This window comes from Hyaena hyaena, unplaced genomic scaffold (assembly GCF_003009895.1).
Source record: "Hyaena hyaena isolate Hyena2069 unplaced genomic scaffold, ASM300989v1 scaffold_909, whole genome shotgun sequence".
Lineage (NCBI taxonomy): Eukaryota > Metazoa > Chordata > Mammalia > Carnivora > Hyaenidae > Hyaena > Hyaena hyaena.
The window spans coordinates 92239-107894 of record NW_024081534.1 but is presented as its reverse complement, the minus strand read 5'-3'; the positions used below and the strand labels follow the sequence as shown (position 1 = coordinate 107894).

Below are 15656 nucleotides of genomic sequence, written 5' to 3'. Positions count from 1 at the left end.
TTAGGAAAAGTTGTGAAGTCATTAGATCATTGTTGAGGGTTTTATAAGAAAGCCCATGTAAGTCCTTAAAAGGCATTGTTACACTTTTAGCATGAAGAGAAAATGAATGATGGGAGCGAGTCAAAAGACCGCTTGGTGTTGTAGAATCCCCCTTTTGCCCATCTTTAACAATTCTTTGGTATGAATTCACTGAGGTTGATGGGGTAAGAGTTAAACTTAGAGACTTCTCAAAGTCCTTTAAAAACCTTAATGGCTATACCCAATGTGGGGCTCGAACCTGTGACCCCGAGATCAAACGTCTCATGCTCTTCTGATTGAGCCAGCCAGACACCCTAAAAACTTTTGGATGTATTTAGAATACCACGTGATATTCTAACAAGCAGTTTATTTATCTAGCTGTGTATTTAAAATCATACTTCCAGGTACAAGTTTAATCTTAGCTTTCATTTGTTTGAATGTCTTTACTAAGTTGTCCTTTCCTGGGCTCTGGGTAGTTTTTTGACTTGTGTATAAGTGACTCTGGTCATGAAATGAGTGTCTCAGACAGTGGGTGGAGCATACTTGTTCCAGTGTATATTGATTTAATGGGATTATCTCTTCTCCATTATCTTCCATTGCAGGCTCACATGTTTTGTTTTATGTTTTCCCAGTTAGATTGCCTCCTGTGGACTATTTATTATCTTTAAACAGATAATTAATTAAACTAGCTTTCACTCTTCTTGTTTCCATTTACTCTTCTATTTCTTCAAGTTATCTGTCATCTTGGTTGTCCTAGAGTTCTGTTTTAGTCTCATATTCTATTTGCTCACCCTCATTAGCATTTTTCTATGGTTTCTCAGAGTTCTTATGCATAGCCTGTCATTCTTATTCTTAAAATGTTAAACTTTTGATTAGGTAAAATAAGGGCTAAAAAATTAATAATATTCTATAAGCCAAAAAAATGCCCCCAAACACATAAGATTTTTGTGAGTTTCTACTTACCTATCTCCACTAACATTTGAATCGATAAATTAACAAGAGTGGTTTTCATGTCATTGCTGGAGGCATTTATGACACTCTCAAGCTTCACCTTGAGCAATTATGGATGGCTCTATACACACACACATATATACACACACATCCCTGGGTAAACCTTATGGCCAGTATACCACAAGATTCTGAGAAATATTTTTTCCTAACTCATGATTAATTTTTGGCCGGTGCTTACTCTGCTCTAAGGTGTAGCATTTACAAATTGAATATGGGAAATCATTTCCTTCTGCGACCTTCCTAATTATGTTTCTTTCTCCACAGGAGAGTCTATTCACTGGAGCCAAAAGCCTACTCGGTCACCGGATGCCAGACCTTGGTCCGAGCCTGAGGCTGTAGATGTGGAACTTACAGCATATGTATTATTAGCCCAGCTTAGCAAAGCCAGCCTGACTCAAAAGGAGATAGCCAAGGCCACTGCCATAGTGGCTTGGTTGGCCAAGCAACGCAATGCATATGGCGGCTTCTCTTCTACTCAGGTAAATAGCCTGCTCTCCAACCTCGACTTATCAGGTAGTTTCAGGTCCTGTGTGGAGATAGGACAAAACAAAACACAAAGAAAACAAAACAAAAAACAATTGCCCTTGACTTCTAGGTGAAGAGACTTATAATTCTATAGGGAGGGAGGAAAAGCATGTGAAAAATTTATAGGGTCCATACCAACGGATCATATGAACACATACATAGTACTATATGCATTTAATTCTCTTTCTTTGTAGAGTATGAAACATAATGAAAAAAAAGAAACATTGTAAGATCAGTGTTTTATATGTGAATAGGACATATATAATTATGGCTAAACTATATAGTAACAGATTAGATAGCCAGTTATGGGGTCAGAAACATAAAAGCAAGATTTTACAGGTATACTTCCTTCTAATTGCAGGTATTGAGAAGCTAGTAAGATACAAAGTTTCTACTTTAAGAACTTCAAAAACTCACTCTTTCTGCCATCTTTCTGTGCCACCATAATGGTGCACTTAAGTGTCCTGGAGGATGCTCTCAAGAGCATTAACGATGCTGGAAAGAGAGACAAACACCAGGTTCTTATTAGGCCATGGTCCAAAGTCATCATCTGATTTCTAGCATGGTTACATTGGTGAATTTGAAATCATGGATGATCACAGAGCTGGGAAAATCACTGTAAACCTCATGGAGAGGCTAAACAAGGGTGGAGTGATCAGCCCCAGGTTTGATGTACAGCTCAAAGATCTAGAAAAATGGCAGAATAATCTGCTCCCGTCTGCCAGTTTGGTTTCATTTTACTGACAGCCTCAGGTGGCTTCGTGGACTACGAGGAAACAAGATGAAAACACACAGGAGAGGAAATCCTGGGATTCATTTTTCAGGATGGAATACATTCATGCAAATAAAACACCTTACTGGACTCTTAAAAAAAAGTTCTGAAACTGGAAGTAAAGTTAGGAAAAGCTCTATAATTACAGAGCAGGATTTGGCTATATAAAAAAGAAACAAAAGATACAAAATAATGCATTTCAAAAGGGAAAGAGAGCTTACATCAACTTGAAGGATAAGAAAAGTCTTCAGAAGTGTGGTGTTTGAGGTAGATCTAAAAGTATATGTAGGGGTGCCTGACTGGCTCAGGTGGTAGAGCATGGGACTCTTGGTCTTGGAGTTGTGAGTTCAAGCCCCCTGTTGGGTGTCGAACCTACTTATGGACAAACAAACAAATAAATAAAAGGATATGTGAGATTTGGAGGGACAACTATTAAAAAGAAGGAGAAATGACATGAGCATAGACAACAGCTTGCAAAAATATAGAGTGTCGGGAAAACTGGATTAGCCAATGCATAACGGGACTTCAGTCTAGAAAGTTCGGACAGGTTTATACCATGGAGGCCCTTGCATATCAGGCTCAAGATTTTGCCCATTCTGAGGAGCTATTGATTTTTTTAACTTGTGTCAGAAAGATTAACCTGTTACTTAGTGTATTGGATGATTCAGAGGAGAGAGACACTGAATTTGAAGAGAGAGGACACTCTTCATTTGTCTAGGCTAGGGGTAAGGAGAAATTGAATTCAGTGGCAGCTGGGGAAAAAGAGGTAAAATCACATGATTATTCAAATAGTTACATAAAAGTTGTCTTAGATGATTATAAAGAGAGTAGTCATTAATTCATTTGTTCTGTAAATGTAACTAAATACATACCACGTCCAACTCATTGAAGATACAAAATAACCAAGAAGACACATTTCTTGTCCTTGTAAAGATTATATTCTGACTCATTGAAATTAGGGCCGGTTTCGTTGAGGATATAACATGTAAATTAGACCTGGAAAAAGCATATATTTTAACTAATGAAGTGTCTGGTAAAGATGTTAAGAACACTGAAACTGAATATAGTAATGACTCAATAAGAATTTAAAAAAATTATATGACACTGGGGTGCCTGCGTGGCTCAGTCAATTGGATGTCTCACTCTTGATTTTGGCTCAGGTCATGACCCCAGGGTCGTGAGACTGAGCCCCACATCAGACTCTGCACTGAGTGTGGAGCGTGCTTAAGATTCTCGCTGTCTCTGTCTCTGTCTCTCTCTGTGCCTCCCCTGCTGGCACCCTCTCTTTCTCAAATAAATAAATAAATAAATAAATAAATAAACAAATAAATAATTATATGGTACTGTGCTTCTTTACTTCAAGGAAATTCTTGGCCGAAGATCAGGAAGCACTTCCTTCTTGCTGAGCCCTAAATAATTATGATATACAGTTGTAGAAAGTGGTGGGTAAAATGTTTAGAACTCTCAGTGACAGATATATGTCAGAATTGGTTTTCAACAAAATCCTTAGCTATTACAAGAAGAGGCATGACACCCACAGCCAATGATGAGGTCTCATTTCTTGAATTGTTTCCATATATTTGAGCAATAAGGACCTCCTGGGATCCAGTTCACACAGAGTAGATAAAAAGTTGTTTGTAGATAGTCAAGCTGCATAGATATCACTTGTTTGCACCTTCCCCAGGGTGGGTAACCTGTCTTCCTGTTTTTATATGACAATATGATGTCTAAATACAACTGTGCTTTTTCACCTGGGATAGGAAGGTGTGGGGTGCCCTTATTCTGTTACCTACTATACAAAGTATCGGGCACATTGGTATTCTCACAGCAGTAAAATATGACAATTTTCTGGACCTCTCATTCTGTTTTTTCTTTCCTCTAGTTGTCATTTTATATAAATCATATTTTCAGAATGGAAATGTTTCCAACTATGCGATGCCCTGCTCTCTTAGTGGCAGCTTGTCTTCCACCCAGATGAAGAAAAGATTGTCACGTGGCATAGTGGCGAAGAAGCCTTAGCTTGCAAGGGAGGGTACCCTGATGTCCTCTGCAGCTGTGCCGCAGGTCATCACACAGCTAAATGGCTTTGACGAATGTGCAGTTTTTAGGGCTATTCTGTTACTATTTCCTCTCCAAATAAGGAACCTGTCGAACATATACCGACCATTATCCACTTGCTTCTAACTATAGTCCATTCTGAAGGTAGGTTTGGTTGAATATGAATACGAGATTAACCGAATAACCTATAGATGTGTCGTAACAACTTGATGGCAATTTTCTATACAGGCCAGATATGATTTCTACGTCAGCTTCCCCAGCATTGATGACTGTGGCTCTTACATTCTTAGAAGAGGTGTCATCCACGCTGGTGAACAACCAGACGTGTAGGTGATTAGGGCTGTTTGGAGTTAATTCTGAAGGCTCACAAAATGTAAGCATATTATCGATCGTTTTCTTCAGGATACTGTAGTTGCTCTCCAAGCTCTTGCCAAATATGCTGCCACTGCCTATGTACCTTCTGAGGAAGTCAGCCTGGCTGTAAGATCCACTGAGAATTTCCAGCGCACTTTCAACATTCAGGCTGCCAACCGGTTGGTAGTTCAGCAGGAGACTCTACCCAGTATCCCTGGAGTATATACCTTGGAGGCCTCGGGCCAGGGCTGCGTCTTTGTGCAGGTAGGCAGAGACTCCTGAGAAAGAACAAGCATGCATTGGGAAGGAGAGCCTGAGGGCATTTTTGCCTCCAGTAGAACCTTCTGTCTTATTTGTAAAGAGACTAGTTTGAACTGTGGAATAGTTAAAGTTCTTCCCAGCTCTGATTTGGTGATCTATTTCCTCCCGCTAGACGGTGCTGAAATACAATATTCCCTCTCCTAAATTTGTGGACACCTTTAGTCTTAGTGTGGAAATGGGAAAAGCTACATGTGAGCAAGTTACTTCACCTCGATCCTTGGTTCTCACTGTCCATACCAGGTGAGAAATGCTAAGCTGGTGGTAGGGGCACCTGGATCATAGAAGCTGAGGGGTGTGTGTGTGTGTGTGTGTGTGTGTGTGTGTGTGTGTGTATTGGGGATACAGAGTGTGCTAAGAGTGAAAATAATGAGTTCACACAGATGTGCTCCTTTTTGCCCTTAGTTATGTGGGGAGTCGCAGCTCTTCCAATATGGCCATTGTAGAAGTGAAGATGCTTTCTGGGTTCAGTCCTGTGGATGGCACCAATCAGTTAGTAAGTCTGCTCTTTCTTTTTAATTTAAGTAGCTCTAAGAGGACCTTCATTTAATTAGCTCTAAAAGGACCTAACATTATCCCTAAAAAGCTGGTGAAATGGGCTTCATGTATACACACACACACACACAACTCATGATTGCATTATTTCAGTGGGCTGCAAAAGTGCATCGGATATGTTAAATGGAAATTGTAATAATCTTAGTTCCTTTTTCTTACCTTTTCCACAGTGCATATTGTTCCCTTGATCATGACAGAGCTTTGGACTATTACCCTAACGGATAGGGAAGGCCCTGGATCTTAGTCTGTTTTATTTTCCCCCTTTCATATTCAGCTTCTCCAACAACCACTGGTGAAGAAGGTTGAATCTGGAACTGACGTACTGAACATTTACTTGGAAGAGGTAGGTATTTGGAAACTGAACCCAAGAGCATGATTGCTTATGTAACTTTGTAACTTCCCTTCTAATCTTTACATACTAGTGTCACATGCACACGGATGAGGGAACTGAGAGAATGAGTCCTCAGCCAAATGAATTCTACCTCCATGTTGTTTACTGTAAAATATTCTTTTTTTTTTTTTTAATTTCTAGGAGAGAGAGAGAGAAACAGTGTGAGCAGGGGAGGGTCAGAGAGAGAAGGAGATACAGACTCTGAAATAGGCTCCAGGCTCTGAGCTGGCAGTCAGCACAGAGCCCGACGCGGGGCTCGAACCCACGAACCGCAGATCATGACCTAAGTGAAAGTCAGATGCTTAACCGACTAAGCGACCCTGGCGCCCCTACTGTAAAATATTCTTATTCACCTCCAATGCAGTACTGTCTAACAGATACATAATGTGAGCCATCTATGTTGCTTATTTTTTATTTGTTTATTTTGAGAGGGGAGAAGCAAAGAGAGAGGGAGAGAAAATCCAAAGCATGTTCTGTGCTGTCAGTGCAGAGCCTGACTTTGGGCTTGATCCCAAGAACGATGAGATCGTGACCTGAGCTGAAATCAAGAGTCGGACCCTTAACCGACTGAGCCACCCAGGCTCCCCACTATTTATGTCATTTAAAAATGGGTAGGCCAGGATGTGACTATTATAAAATAAGGTGGTCAGAAAAGGCCTCTCTGAGGAGATGTTATACGATCAGAGGAAACCAGTAGAGAGCATAGAGCCTTTGGGGAAAAAGAAGTTCCTGTTTCTTTGGCCTCTTCAATAATTTAGTGGAGGAACCATTGGGTTAGAGCAGACCAAGTATGGAGGGAACCATTTCACAAAGGGGCCAGAAACCTGTAGGATCCTAAGAAGAAAGGGTCAGGAAGTCCACAGAAGCCAGGATCTTTACGACTGGCATAGAGCAGAAGGAACAGCTAGAAGTGTTTCAGAACGTGTGAAAACAAGAGTCTTTTAATCTCCATATTATATAGAGTGTTATTATCTCTTTTGTTTTAGTATGATGTTTTGTCTTTCTTCCCCACAGCTGAGTAAGGAGCCTCAGACCTACACCTTCACCATCAGCCAAAGCGTTCTGGTCACTAACCTGAAACCAGCAACCATCACAGTCTATGACTACTACCTCCCAGGTGAGGGCTGAGATCTGTTTTATCTCCCCACTTAGTTGTGCCTCATTCTTCATGATATCTCCCTTCATTTTACAAACATTCCTTCCCAAGCAAGTAGCACATAATTACATTATTTGACCTCCTAAAACATTGTAATTTGAAAAAAGATTTTTTAATGTTTATTTATTTTTGGGAGACAGAGAGACAGAGTGCAAGCAGGGGAGGGGCAGAGAGAGAGAAAGACACAGAATCTGAAGTAGGCTCTAGGCTCTGAGCTGTCAGCACAGAACCCAACGCAGGGCTCGAACTCACAAAGCATGGGGTCATGACCTGGGCTGAAGTCGGACACTTAACTGACTGAGCCACCCAGGAGTCCCTAAAACATTGTAATTTAATTGTATGTCATTTTTAAAAGTCTTCTGCACTAGAGATATGCTATAACATGCATATATATATATATGCTATATAACATATATATATATATATATATATATGCTATATAACAAAAGAACAATAGGGACCGTTGCTCTTTAAGGACTAACTATTCTTAATTTTTTTGCTGTGATTAATAATTTACTGCAATATTAGTGTTTGGAACTTTCCTGTAATTCAGAATATGCTTATAACCTCTAGGGATCCTCTGAACAGGGCTAAAGCAGTAGCTTTTATGAAGTATTTTCTCTTTGAATGAATGAGGCCCGTAATGTAATAATACATGTCATTTCATTTTACAGATGAACGGGCAACAATTCAGTACTCTGATCCCTGTGAATGAGGTGAGGATGAACTTTTGGGGTAGGGTGATAGTATTCAAAAGTTAAGGGGACCTTCTTCTAAGTTACTGTTATTTTCTTTTGGGAACTAATTTTTGACAGAAAGTGGGCTTTCCTTTTGTCTTTTTTTTAATCTTAAATTTTTTTTTTCTTAAAGTAAGCTTTACATCCAACGTGGGGCTCAAACTTACGACCCTGAGATCAAGAGTCACATGCTCGATCAACTGAGCCAGCCACATACCCCCTTTTTTTGTCCTAACCTCTTAGAGAAAGAATAATGATCTCCATAGTTCACACCATAAAAAATTAATAGTGTTATTTGTGTGAGGGGTTCTATGTGATTTTTAAAAACAATATTTTCTTCTGATTGAAATTGATGAATTTTTAAAATCATTTTTACATTCTACATCTTTGTTATATAAAAATACTAAAGGAAGAGTAAAGATTATCTGATTCTACTCCTCTGAGATAACACTATTAAAAATCTCATTGTGCATTTGTGAGTTTTTTTGTAGATAGGAGAAAGCTGAGGGGGCACCTGGCTGGCTCAGTCGGTAGAGCATGTGACTCTTGATATCCAGGTTGGGAATTTAAGCTTCACCTTGGGTGTAGAGATAACTTAAAAATAAATAAGTAAATGAATAAATAGGTAGGAAAAACTCTTCTATACTTGTGAAGACTTTCTAAGTATAATGATATCTTCTCCCCCCCCCCTTTTCCCAGGATGGAAGTTGAAAAGAGATTAATTTAATCCCCTGTGACATTACTGGACAGCATTCTTCTGCCTCTTAAAGCAAACTTATTCAATCAAATAATTTGATTTCACTGATTGACTAGTGAGTGAGTAACAGATGAGCAGGCTTGAACCTCAGCTACTTTCTTCCACTTCACAGATGCCTAGGTTGGGGGAGATGGGCTAAGAGGAGTCACCCAATGGAAGAATTACCTGGCTGGAAAAGACCCCTGGGGGAGGAGATGCGATTTAGCCATATAGGGGACTCTCCAGAGAAGACATGGAGGTAGAGGGTGATCCAGGGAAGATAAACCTGTCTTTCTGGAGGTTAAATCTAAGGGAAGGTGTAATTTAGAGCTTTGGGAGTAAATGGGGAAAAAATGTTTTTTCTTTAAGAAGAAAGCCTGTGTCCTTGACTCTGTGCATATTTCTATGGATACCAAAGTTTCTGTTTAAAGATTATAATCATCCATTAGCTAAAACTCCTATTTTGGCGTCTTCTTTAAACCTTTCGACCCAGACACGTCAGAGAATCATATTGCAGATTCAGGGAGGGATCAGAGTAGAGAGTCCTAATTAAGGGATTGTGTTCAGCCAGCTGCCATTGCAGGGTAAGACAGTGATGGATAACAAGAAAGATGGCTGGCCAGGGTTCCCTAGCTCTGATTTTCTCCTTCAGGATTCCCCCAGCCTCTTCTGATAGGGGATACCTATCTTTGTGTAAGCTGTTTCTGGAAGCAATGTTTTTGTTTTAGAAACCGTTTTGGAGGCAAAGGTGGGAGAAAAAAGAGATGACTAATATTTTTTTTTTTAATGTTTTATTTATTTCTAGGAGAGAGAGAGAGACAGCGTGAGCAGGGGAGGGTCAGAGAGAGAGGGAGTCACAGACTGAAACAGGCTCCAGGCTCTGAGCTGGCAGTCAGCACAGAGCCCGACGCGGGGCTCGAACCCACAAACCGCGAGATCATGACCTAAGCGAAAGTCGGACGCTTAACCGACTAAGCCACCGAGGCGCCCCAAGAGATGACTAATATTTAAACAGAGAAGATCATCTAGGTAATCATACCTTTTTACCCTAGATATCCACTCTCTGGTTTTGTTCCTGTAGACTGTACATTTTGACCAAAAGAGTCAGGGGAGAAGTAAGTCCATGATGTAGAGATACTTCCCTAAACCCAGGGGCCATATTTGCAAAAATTATTCATTCCTTGTCTCTCCCACCTCAGACTCTGCCCTGGACCTCCTAGGAGTTCCCAGAGTGAGAGAAAATGGGGAACATACCCAAAGGAGGTTATTTCTAAGCCTGCCTTTCCTCTCAGTTATCATGGAAATAGAACAGAGAGAATTCTAAAGAAAAGAGGGCACTCATGAATTCTCCCCCCACTCCTGAACCCTCTACCTTGTTACATTTGGGTCTGTAGCTCCTACCAGACCGTCGCCCCCCCTTTATTTTATTTTATTTATTTATTTATTTATTTATTTTGCGATGGAGGGAGATAGTGATCCTCAAGACAGAAGCTCTATCTGGATAGAATATTTTATTTTTTATTTTTTTAAAAGTAAGCCTTTTTAAAAAAAAATGTGTATATATTTTTGAGAGAGAGAGAGAGAGACAGAGCATGAGCAGGGAAGGGTCAGAGAGAGAGGGAGACACAGATCTGAAGCAGGCTCTAGGCTCTGAGCTGTCAGCACAGAGCCTGATGGGCTCAAACTTACAAACTGCGAGATCATGACCTGAGCTGAAGTCAGATGTTTAAGTGACTGAACCACCCAGGTGTCCCTGGATAGAATATTTTAAACAAATACAGAAACTTTTTATTATATCTTTTGGGCTTCAGATTGGGGGAAAAGAATATTCTTATGACTTAAATGATCAACTATACTAATAGAAGTATGTAAATGAAAAAATTTACATTGTTCAACTTATTGAAGTGTAAACATTTCTGCATATCTAAGAAACAAGGTGATTGTAAGGGTTAAGTGACATGTCATAGTCTAGTACTTATAGCAGGTACTCAATATGTGAATTTATTATATGCCAGGTACTTTACCAGTTCTGGGAATGCAGAGATAAGTAAAATGAAGTTTCTGTCCTTAAGTTGCTCACAGACTGGTGGAGGGAGAAAATAAATAAACCAACAATTATAATACAGTGTGAGAAAGGAAGGAAGGAAGGAAGGAAGGAAGGAAGGAAGGAAGGAAGGAATGGGGGGGCGCCTGGGTGGTTCAGTCAATTAAGCGTCCATCTTTGGCTCAGGTCATGATCTTGCAGTCTGTGAATTCAAGCTCTGAGTTGGATTGTGTCCTGACAGCTTATAGCCTGGAGCGTGCTTCTGATTCTTTATCTCCCTCTCTCTCTGCCCTTTCCCCGCTCATGCTCTTTCTGTCTCTCTTTCAAAAATAAATAAACATTAAAAATTTTTTAAGAAAGAAGGGAAAGAGAAAGGGAGAGAGAGAGGAAGGAAGAAAAGAGAGACAGAGGTAGAAGAAAATACAAAAGCTATGGGATAACATAGGAGAGGCACCTTCCCAGACTGAAGTGAAGGAGTGGTCAGAATGGCTTTCCCAGATTGATGCCTGAACTGGATGAACAACTGAGAGAAAATGAAAGAGGGAGCAAGTTTGGGCAAAGTGAGCTATAAATGAGAGACAAAGAGGTAGAAGAAAGCATGGTGTTTAAGTAGTTCAATGCACTCATAGATTGTGTGTACATGTGTGTGTTTAAAAGTTAGTTGATGTGTGAATGAGCACTGGGTGTTATATGGAAACCAGCTTGACAATAAATTATTAAAAAAATAAAATAAAAGTTAGTTGAGAAGGGAGAGAGAAGTTAGATCATGACTTGCTTTTATAGAAGAGCAGGGCACCTGGCACCCTCAGTCAGAGAATGTGCAGCTCTTGATCTCAGAGTTGTGGGTTTGAGCCCCATGTTGGGTGTAGAGATTACTTAAATAAATTAAATAAATAAATAAATAAATAAATAAATAAATAAATAAATTTAGAAAGAAAGAAAGACCATTCCAGCACTGAATGAAAGAAAAGGGAAAAGCTGAAGTTCTCAAAATCATTTAGGAAGCTGCGTCGTAATCCAGACACACGCTGGGGAACTGACTGTGGGAGTGAAAAAGCAAAGGCGTATGCAGAAGTTACTCCTCAGAGGAGATAGCATCAGGAGAACTTAGCGATGTCAGAGACAAAATGCACCAGACAACTGAGATCTTATTCAGGCTATTGCCACAGAGAACATGTTTATTAATGAAGAATGTCTCATAGAAAAGAGAAGGGACCTGAGGGGTTACAGAGGTAGGAAAACAAAGGACTCCAATCTTACTAGAATCCTGAGCAAGCATTGGGATGGGTCTTTTCATGGTATAGATGAGAACAGGGTGGAACACAAAAGGTAAGGGGGTTCAGAAAACAAAAAGATGGGGTTATTTCTTAACTGGCCTGTTTTCCAGAAGTAAAGAGGTCAGGTAAAACTCACCATCATCAGTGACTAATTGGCGGTAAGACAAAAGAGTCAGGGAAGAATCTGGGAAAACTGCCAGGACTCTAGACTGTAGAATTTGTAAGAGAGGAAAACCTTTTCCTCTAACTTTTTTTTTTTTTGATGCTTCTTGTATCATTTTTAAAAACTATTTGTTTTCGAGGCAGAGGGAGGAGCAGAGAGAGGGAGACAAGAGAATCCAAAGCAACCTCTGTGCTGTCAGCGCAAAGCCTGACGCTGGGTTCAAACCCACAAACCGTGAGATCATGTCCTGAGCTGAAGCTGGACACTCAACTTGACTATTCTATCCCGGTTCCCCACTTTTCCTCTTACTTCTTATATTCTGTGCCTGGGGCCTGTGAATTAAATTGGCAAAAGACACATTAACAGGAGAAAAGTTCTATTTGTATGCACCTGGTCTCTTCTCAGGAAAGAAGTGAGAGCCCTAAGTATCAGTTAGGTCTGGGGGCTTATATTACCGGTTTAACAAAGGTCAGTACGTTACAGAGAAGTTACAAAACAAAGGAAAAGGACTTGCAGATACAAGTCACTGTTGACTTTCCATGTCCTGTGATAAAGGAGGTTTTCCTGGTGCGGGAGGGGGTAGGGGAGACACTCTCAGAAGAGAAAATTAACGCCCTGCTTTCAGGGAGAAAAGGAGAAGGTGGAGAGTTCCTCCTGTGTCTGCTTCTTAGATACACCTTTGCTCTTCCAACCTTACCCTTACTTCTCTGGGAAGACCAAACTGCATTTAGTTCCCTATTTCAACTATGCCCTCTGATCATTTTAATATATGCTTTTTAAGCTGCTTGCAAAGCCTTCCCATCTCTTCTGCCCCGAGGATTTCCACTGGTCCTTTAAGATGGCTTTCGAGATGTGTTTTCTAGTCTAGTAAGGAATCTTCCACAAGAATTCCTCTCCACTCCTATGGCACTTTCTACTGAGGACTTACCAAAGTGGGTTCCCATTTTCTGTTAATACCCCCTCTGCCCCACCAACACGTAAGATCCTTGAGTGCTTATACCTTATAATATATACTTCGAATACGTCTCCGTTATCCATTCTCTTATTCTTCACTAAGGAAAAGCATAATTGTATGCAGAGAAGAAACGTGCCCAACTCAAATGCTCACCTTCTCAGAATAACTTACAGTGCAGAGAGGCTCTGTGGCTGAATCCTAGCTCAAAAAAAGGTAACCAGAAGCCTCTGGAAAGAAATCCCTTCTGGATGAGATGACAGAAACTCACAAAGGGAAAGCTTTTGGCTTTTCCTTCTTCTTAACTTGAACACTGACAAGAACCCTGGAGGAAGAGCATCCTTTTGCAGTCATGCAGATAAAAGCCATATGGTGAAGATGAGAGAGCAGAGAGATGAAAGGAGTTCGGGTGCTTGACGGCATTACAGACCTGTCCTGGCCTTCGGGCCCTTGGGCATTCGGGAGAGGCAATGAGAATAAATGGTTTACCTTGTTTTTGCTTTTAAAAAACGTTTTATTGAAGTATAATAAACATAGAAACAACACCAGTTTCCAAAAGCACAGGTTACCTTTGCCCCTATAAAAACAAGACTGTGGAGCACCTGGCTGGCTTAGTCGTGGAGCATGTATGTGACTCTTCATCTCAGGGCTGTGAGTTCGAGCCCCACGTTGGGTATAGAGATTACTTTAACAAACAACAAAAAAAGAATATGTAAGAATACAAATGGTTGCTGCTGGCTTAGTTCCCTCAACATAATGCTTGTAGGTATTCACTGATATTGTTTTGTATAGTTCGAGATTATCCGTACTCATTGCGACATAATTTTCCATTATATAAGTATACCTCAATTTATTTCTCTATTCTACAATTGCTGAGAAATTAGGTAGTTTCAGGTTTTGTTACTTTGAATAGCACTGCTATGAATATTCTAATACATATCTTTTGTATGCATTTATATTGGATATGTACCTAGGAGTATAGAGGGTTATAGGGTATACATATGTTTTACTTTAGTAGATACTATGAAGCCATTTTCCAAAGTGTTTGAACCAATTTACACTCTCAACAGCAGTGTATGAAAGTTTCAGTCACTCTACATCTTTGCCAACATTTTGGTACTTCCTAACATGTTTATTTTAGCCATTATGGTAGGTGTATACTGTCATTTCATTGGGTTTTGATCAGTATTTTCTTGATAACTAATAAAGTTGAGTACTTTGAAAAAAGTTTATGGGCCATGTGGATATCCTCTTTGTAAAAAAGCAACTTTATCGGGTGCCTGGGAGGCTCAATTGGTTAAGTGTCCCACTCTTGATTTCAGCTCAAGTCATGATCTCACAATTTGTGTGTTTGAGCCCCACATTGGGCTCTGCTCTGGCAGTGCAGAGCCTACTTGGGATTACCTCTATTTCCCTCTCTGCCCTTCCTCCATTCTCTCGCTCTCTCTCTCTCAAAATAAATAAGCTTTAATTCTTTTTCAAAAAAATTAAAGAAACAGCTTTATTGAGATATAATTCACATATCATACAATTCACCTATTTCAAGTGTACAATTCAATGGTTTTTAGTATATGCTGGTATATGCAACCATGACCACAGTCAACTTTAGATTATTTCCATCATCTCAAAAGAAACCCCACATCCTTTAGCTGACATCCTTTATCCCCTACGCCCCTTGCCCAGTCCTAAGCAACCACTAGTCTACTGTCTATTTCTACAGATTTTCTCATTCCGAACTTTCACGTGAATGTAATCATATACTATGTGAACTTTTGTGACGGGCTTCTTTCATTGGGCATAATACTTTCAAGATTTATCCATATTGTAGTATAAATCAGTATGTCATTCCTTTTTATGGTCAGATAATACTTCTATGACCTGCAAATATGGTCAGATATTAACTGTGGCTGTGCCTCATTTTGTTGATCCATTTGTCCATTCATGGATATTAGGTTGTTTCTACCTTTTTGCTGCTAAAAATACTCATTTACAAGTTATTGAGTGGATATATGTTTTCCATTCTCTTGGGTGTACACCCAGAAGTGGAATTCTGTGTTTATTTATTTGAAGAATTGCTAGACTGTATTTCCAGAGTGGCGATACCCTTATGCATTCCCACCAGCCGGGTATGAAGGCTCTGTCTTCTCCACACCTTCCTCAACTGTTGTTGCTAATCTGACTTTCTCATTCTGGCCACCCTAGCTGGATATCCCCTTTAACAAAGTGTGTATTCAACTCTTTCGTCTATTTTGCTATTGGGTTGTGTTCTTTTTAGAATTCTTTACATACCTGAAATCAGAGGTCTTTCTTAGACATGTGTATTGGAAATATCTTCTCTCAGTCTGTGGGTGGCCTTCTCACTCATTAATTTAAATGTCTTTTGGTGAACAAAAGTTCTTAATGTTAAAACAGTTTCAGTGACTGCTTTTCTGTTCTATTTAAAAAATTTTCACTATGTGTCGGTGTAATTTTTTTTTTTTTTTTTTTTTGAGAGAGAGAGTATTTTTGTGAGAGCCAGGGAGGGGCCAAGGGAAAAGAAGAGAATCTTTTTTAAAAAATTGTTTTAAATGTTTATTTATTTTGGAGAGA

At 39.8% G+C, this 15656-nt stretch overlaps 1 protein-coding gene and 1 pseudogene across 1 annotated transcript in view; both read left to right on the top strand.

Moving 5' to 3' along the window:
- The window catches only part of A2ML1 (alpha-2-macroglobulin like 1), a 39925-nt gene extending 30593 nt beyond the window's left edge, over positions 1 to 9332 (top strand). Inside the window, 8 exon segments of the mRNA XM_039220660.1 lie at positions 1294 to 1508; positions 4787 to 5002; positions 5172 to 5299; positions 5462 to 5552; positions 5886 to 5954; positions 7017 to 7119; positions 7833 to 7874; positions 8595 to 9332. Of these exon segments, the coding sequence (XP_039076591.1) occupies positions 1294 to 1508; positions 4787 to 5002; positions 5172 to 5299; positions 5462 to 5552; positions 5886 to 5954; positions 7017 to 7119; positions 7833 to 7873 (863 nt within the window). The 3' untranslated portion in view covers position 7874; positions 8595 to 9332.
- Positions 2001 to 2402, top strand: LOC120222718 (annotated as a pseudogene).
- Positions 9333 to 15656: the final 6324 nt, after the last annotated feature.